Here is a 6,837-nt window from a genome sequence, read left to right as displayed (position 1 = left end):
ATCCTTCGTCAAATGGGCCGCGAATGGACCTGATTTGTTGGCGGACCAATTCGGTTTAAAGGCTAACCCAACCTCTGAATGGACTATGAGCCTATGTAGTTTTGTGATTTTAAAAACCAGCCGAAGAAAATAGAAAACATTTCTTTTATAACAAATAAATAAAAACTAATTTAGAAGTGTGAAAACATGATTCTTTTTAATTTAGTTTTCAAAAAATCAAAAATAAAAAATTATCAACCAATAATATTTTATATTATTTTTACATTATTTAAAACTTGGTCTTTGGACAATTATTTTTCTTCACTGCTTATTTTCAAATCTCATTTTATCTTCAATTTGTTAAATATTCTAGACAAAAATTGATTAAAAAACTCATCAAGAATTAGGGGCGGCTCGAGCCTCAGGCGAGTTAGGCCGGCCGCCTAAGGCCCCAGTCAATAAAAAAAGCCTCAAAATATTATAGTTGCCTAATATATGATATATTGTAATTGTTTCCTTATTGAAAACTAATTCTAAATTATTTATCTCCTAAAATAAGTCTCTTTTTTCTTGTTTTCTTTTTCTTTTTTTCTTTTTTTTTTTTTTTTTGTCTTCTCACTTCTCATCATTATTCATGGCTTTCATTAAACTTTAATCAAGAAAGAAATTATTTATCTCCTAAAATATCTCATTAATATTTTATTTCTTTGTCTATCTCATTACATGTTTTTTTTTTTTTTTTTTTTTTTTTTTTACACCAGCACTATATATATTTAATATTTTTAAATATTTAGCCGTTGTTGTATAGGAAAGTAAATAAACTTTTCATATTCTCTTTTTTTAGATTTTTATTTTTTTTATTTAATAATTAATATATTGCATATTATGATATGAAAAAGCTCTCAAAAAGTAAGGAGGATGATTAACAATTAATATATTGCATTACTTTTCGCCTAAGGCCCCGATTTACGACGAACCGTTGTAACAAAGAACGATTAGGCAAAAGATTAAAATAGTTTTAAGAAACTTTTTTTTGATGATTCAAAAACCAGTCGGCTAAATTTAAATATGACCTAAATTTGACTTTTTTTTTTTGGAAAATCGACCTAAATTTGACTCTCTTTTTTTTTGGAAAATCGACCTAACTTTGACTTCATTTTTTTTTTGGAAAATCGACCTAAATTTGACTTCTTTTTTTTTGGAAAATCAACCTAAATTTGATGGGAATTTAACATGATATCAGATCAAATGTTTGATTTGTTCTAATATTGCTTATTTGAATTTGTTGTAATTTGTACTGGATTGCACACTTGTCATATGACCTAAAAACTTAGGTTATTGGTCCCTTTTTTTTTATTATTATTATTATTTGAATCCACGTGAAACAAGTTATCCAAGTTGGTAGCAATTACTAACATCCATCCTATGGGCATGCTTACCGTCTCACCTAAAAAATTAAATTATTAGCTAGGAGTTTTGTGTGTATTCACAGTTCTGCAGTGCGTAAAAATTTTTAGAACATATAAATTTGACCGAATCAAGACCGATGTATAATTTTGTAAACTTTTATGATAAAATAATTTGATTCTTATTCTTAAATTTAAAAATTATTGATACTTGTCGTTTTTGATTTGGAGTCCAAAAAGATCAAACTAAACTGAACTATTAGTAATATATATGTGTGTGTGTGTTTAATTTTTATTAACAGTGAATATAATTTTAAATACGCCACACATAAGATTATTATTATTATATATATATATATATAAAATGTCCAAAACTATAAAATTGAGCCCATCATCTACATTTTGATATATTTATATATATATATATATATATAATGTCCAAAACTATAAAATTGAGCCCATCATCTACATTTTGATTTAAGTCCTTCATTTTTCACAAATGAAGTGAGATTAGAGTAACATGCGGAATTGCCAATGAACCATATCTAGTTTAAACATTTTATAAAAATTAAGAACATATAAAACTTTAAATGACACTCATTATAATATTAGACATGGATTAATTATTAATGGAACGTGTAATATAATAATCGTTAATGCCAATGGAGATTTTTATTAGTATTGTTCTTTTTACAATAGTTTTCATTTTTATGGTGCTTTGTATTTTCAACATTTTAAAAGTTTTGTCCCAGGGGCTTAACCGAGTTGGTAAGGTAACGACCTGAAAACGCTCATGTCCCATATTTGAACCCGTACATCGCCATTATAACTCTCGACTAAAATTGTTGATAAGGTATGGAGGGTTTGTAGCCTAAGATGGGTTTCGGTGCCCGAACAAAATAAAATAAAATAAAATAAACGCTCTGAAAGTTTTGCTGCGATTACACCTCTTGGCCTTTTATCCAACTAGGAGTTGGAAACATTAAATTCATTAAATGTGGATAAGCGTAAAATTAATAAGATCCGAATTATGGACAATCCTGATCTGTTCAATCCATACCAATAAGGAAAATCTAATAAATTAATTAGGTGACAGATAGAAAACAAATTAATTAGGTGACAGATAGAAAATAAATTATTAGATAATTCTGTGGAATTAAAATTCTCTAATTAAAGAGGTGAAAAAAATTGAATGCACTATACTATATAAATCAAAATCACCTAATAATTTATCTGAATAGAGTTGAAAAGGGAGATTTTATATATATATATATATATATTGGGATGAATACTACTTAGTAGATACTGTTTAAGTAAAAGATCCCATTTAGAATTACCTAAAAAAAACAAAGAGTAATAAAATGAACAGTCCAGAGACAGACACGTGTCCGTCGTCTCTGTACCAACGGTCCTGATTCAATTTTTTTTTGGTTGTGGGCTTTACATATTTTTAATTTTCAAATGCCTCATTAATAATAACTGTCACACTATTTTAAAAATTCAATCCCAACAATTAAAAAAACGAGAATCCCGATTTAAGTAGATATGGCTTCTTATTGAATTATCTACTTTCATTTTATCTATATCTATATATATATATATATATATATATATATATATATATATATAACAAGAAGGATAGAAAACTAGGAGAAGTCACATGCAAGAGAAACGGAAGAGGAGAGGAGAAGAGAAGCTTTAGACCAGGTACTTTCTCTAGTACTAACTGTGATATATATGATATACATAACTGTAATATACCTGATATATGCAAGTCTAAGGGCGATGTGTTTGGCGATTTTTCCAATTTTTTTATAGTTAAAATCAGCTTGTTTCTCTATCATAATCATCAATTAGAAGTAATGTGCATGATATGATTGCTATTACTCAATTAAACCAAGTAAGTTTATACATGATATATACACAGATATATATATATATATATACTTATATTGTTTTCTCATCTTATGATGAAAGCAAAAATTTTACCTTTATTCGGAGGAATTAAGGTAAAATGAGTCTTCACTAAAAATTGAAGCTACTTTAGAGATTCCTAAATAACCTTATTATCTCCATCAAGTTTTTTGAATGAATCTCTTTGTTACTCTTACATTCCCATTAGAATTTTGTTTTTTAGGGATATATTTATTTATTGACAGGTTTTGCTTGTTTCCCTATTCTAGTTGCATAGTTGGATGTTATTCCTAATTTTCTTTTTTTATAAGAAATTTTTTATACAAATGGATTGATCATGCCACATGAAAACCATTTTCTTTCTTACTTTCTTGGGTAGTCAAGCATAAACAATTTGTTGCTCATGAACCAATAGTGTTGATTTTCAAATAATTTCACTCAATTTCTTCATTCTAAAACATTTATTGTTTTCTACATTATTTTCCCCTTTGTTTTTCAGTGAATAGAACTAGTGTTGAATTTATTTTCAAAAGTGGATTCAAATGGAGGGGGGTGTTCATAAAGCAGATAGAACAGAATTCACAGAATGCTGGAGGACAACTTGGAAAAAACCCTACATAATGCGGCTTGCCCTATCGGCTGGCATTGGAGGACTCCTCTTTGGTTACGATACAGGTAACACAAGGATTATGAGATTCATTAATTCGTTTTTCAATTACATCATTTTTAAGCAATATTCATGTTATGTACTTAATTTGTAAGCATTTGTGAATTCGGACTATTTTGGACTGATTTGTAGTCTATACAATGTTTGTCTCTATGTACATTTGTATAATTCGTGAACTTTGTTATTGTGGTGTAGGTGTTATTTCTGGTGCACTTCTCTACATTCGAGAAGACTTCAAATCTGTTGATAGGACAACATTGCTACAGGCAACTTATTCGGAATCGCTTTCTTTGAAATCGAAGTGAAATGTTTGATTATATATCTCTTTTATGGGATGGCTTGTCATATTTGTTTGTCGATGTACAGGAGACCATTGTGAGCATGGCAGTAGCAGGAGCTATAGTTGGTGCCGCATTTGGTGGATACTTCAATGACAAATATGGGCGGAGAAGGTCAATTTTAGGAGCGGACTTTTTGTTCTTTGTTGGTGCTGTAATTATGGCCGGTGCTGTAAATCCCGGGATGATAATAGCTGGAAGAGTATTTGTGGGTTTGGGTGTTGGAATGGCATCCATGACAGCACCTCTTTACATTTCGGAAGCATCACCTGCTAAAATCAGAGGAGCACTGGTTAGCACAAATGGTTTCTTAATCACCTTTGGGCAATTTTTGGCTTATATTATCAACCTATGCTTTACCAAGGTATGAAAGCTTTGAAGCTTTTTGGATGTTTTGATTGTTCTTTCTAGTTAATTTCCTTGTTTTGTAGAAGGAAATAATGTTGATGTTTCTTCTTTCTCGTGTTACAGGCACCTGGAACATGGCGTTGGATGCTTGGGATAGCTGGAGTTCCAGCCCTTGTTCAATTCATATTGATGTGGTCGCTTCCCGAGTCTCCTAGATGGCTGTATAGAGATGTACTAATCAATCTTCTTTTTGATAATCATGCTGTTGCAACCTTTGTTTCGCTTTCTCAAGTAAATTAGTAGTATGTTTAATGTGTTTGACTGATTGGAGGTATCATTTGGGCGTACTAAAAAGTGGAGTACATCTGATGCTAGAGATGAATATTCAATTTATTGTGTTCGATCTGCAGTGTTATGCATCTCCTTAAATCATGTTCATCTAGTTTGTTTACTGACTAATGGACATTTTCTATAAGAAAATTTCAGATTTTAATAGAAATTTTTTGAAATTTTGGATGTTGCTTTAATTTTAATACTCTTTGCTATGACTTTCATACATTTTTTTTTTTTTTTTTCTGAGAAGATGATTCACTATAGTCATTTAGTCATTATTTTGTAACAATTAACCTTTCCGTCCCAATAGCTTCGTTCCATGTCATCACTTCAATGATATGGCCAACTAAATAGCCTTCAACCAATTTTATTTTTTTCTCGAACACTTTCTTTATACCTTATTTGACTTTTACAATAATATCAAACTTATCTTTCTAATGTGTTAAACAGAATCAGGTAGATGAGGCCAGGAAAATATTAGAGAAGATCTATCCTCCTAATGAAGTTGAACAAGAGATGAAGGCCTTACAGTCGTCTATCGAAGCTGAAAAGGCGGACGAAGGTTCTATTGGTGATGGTATGATTTCAAAATTAAAGAGTGCTTGGAGTAATAAAATAGTTCGAAGAGGTCTCTATGCGGGAGTCACTGTCCAAGTGGCTCAGCAGTTTGTAGGCATAAACACCGTCATGTATTATAGCCCAACCATAGTTCAACTGGCTGGATTTGCTTCAAAAAAGACTGCTTTAGCACTTTCTCTCATCACTTCTGGTCTCAACGCTATTGGCTCCCTTGTGAGTATGCTTTTTGTTGACAGATTCGGGAGGAGGAGATTGATGATTATTTCTATGTTTGGAATTATTATCTGCCTTGTGGTGTTATCCGGCATGTTTTTTCAAGCTTCTACCCATTCTCCGTCTATCAGTAAACTCGAATCCACACACTTCGGTGGGAACTCTACGTGCTCAAGTTACCAGACAGCTCCAGATGCATTGTCTTGGAATTGTATGACGTGCTTGAAAGCATCCTCGGATTGTGCATTTTGTGCTAATGGAGTGAATCAAGTAAGTTATCCATACTCGCCCCCTTTGGTCATTTAGAAATCTATTTCAACCTTTCATGTGTTGTCAATCAACTTAGTACTTTGGTACTTCATTTTTTCCCCCTCTTTCAACATATACTACCATACAAACATTTTTGCAATCTGTTACCCTCAAAATTTTTGAAACATATAACATTGAGATGCCTATTACATTTCCATTATTAATGAACTTCTGTCTAGTCTTCTCTGCCATGGTATATTACTGATTAAAGTTGTTTTTTTTTTAATTATTATTAGTATCATCCCGGGGCGTGCTTAGCTTCAAATGATGTTACCAAAAGAACATGTGGTGCAGAAAACCGTACCTGGTATACAAATGGTTGTCCAAGCAAATTTGGGATTTTTGCAGTTCTTGTTATGGGATTATATATTATAAGTTACTCACCTGGAATGGGAACTGCACCTTGGATTGTGAACTCGGAGATATACCCTTTGAAATACCGAGGCATTTGTGGAGGAATCGCTGCAGTGTCTAACTGGATTTCCAATCTCATTGTAAGTGAGACGTTCTTGACATTAACTGAGGCGATTGGTTCAGCTGGCACATTTCTCCTGTTTGCCGGATTTTCCTTCCTCGGACTGGTAGCTATATATTTCCTTGTACCAGAAACCAAAGGATTGCCATTTGAGGAGGTCGAGAAGATGCTGGAAAAAGGTTACAAACCTTGCTTATGTTCCTCCAAGCAAAAGAATGTTGATTCTGCTTAAGCGCAAAATATTTGTTAATTTCATTTAACTTCATTATTTTTACT

At 31.7% G+C, this 6,837-nt stretch overlaps 1 protein-coding gene across 1 annotated transcript; it reads left to right on the top strand.

The window, feature by feature from the left end:
* The first annotated feature begins 3,841 nt into the window (after window positions 1–3,841).
* On the top strand, window positions 3,842–6,837 carry LOC132310495 (inositol transporter 4). Its single transcript, XM_059808691.1, has 6 exons — window positions 3,842–3,974; window positions 4,162–4,232; window positions 4,333–4,668; window positions 4,776–4,883; window positions 5,436–6,047; window positions 6,323–6,837. The coding sequence occupies exons 1-6, from the start codon at window positions 3,842–3,844 to the stop codon at window positions 6,791–6,793; spliced, it is 1,731 nt and encodes a 576-aa protein (XP_059664674.1). The 3' UTR covers window positions 6,794–6,837.

Source organism: Cornus florida, unplaced genomic scaffold (genome assembly GCF_030987335.1).
Source record: "Cornus florida cultivar Cherokee Brave unplaced genomic scaffold, ASM3098733v1 CherokeeBrave_3.0.0_Hap2_Chr01, whole genome shotgun sequence".
Lineage (NCBI taxonomy): Eukaryota > Viridiplantae > Streptophyta > Magnoliopsida > Cornales > Cornaceae > Cornus > Cornus florida.
Note: the sequence above shows the minus strand (reverse complement) of the source record. Positions and strands in the feature narration are given on the sequence as shown.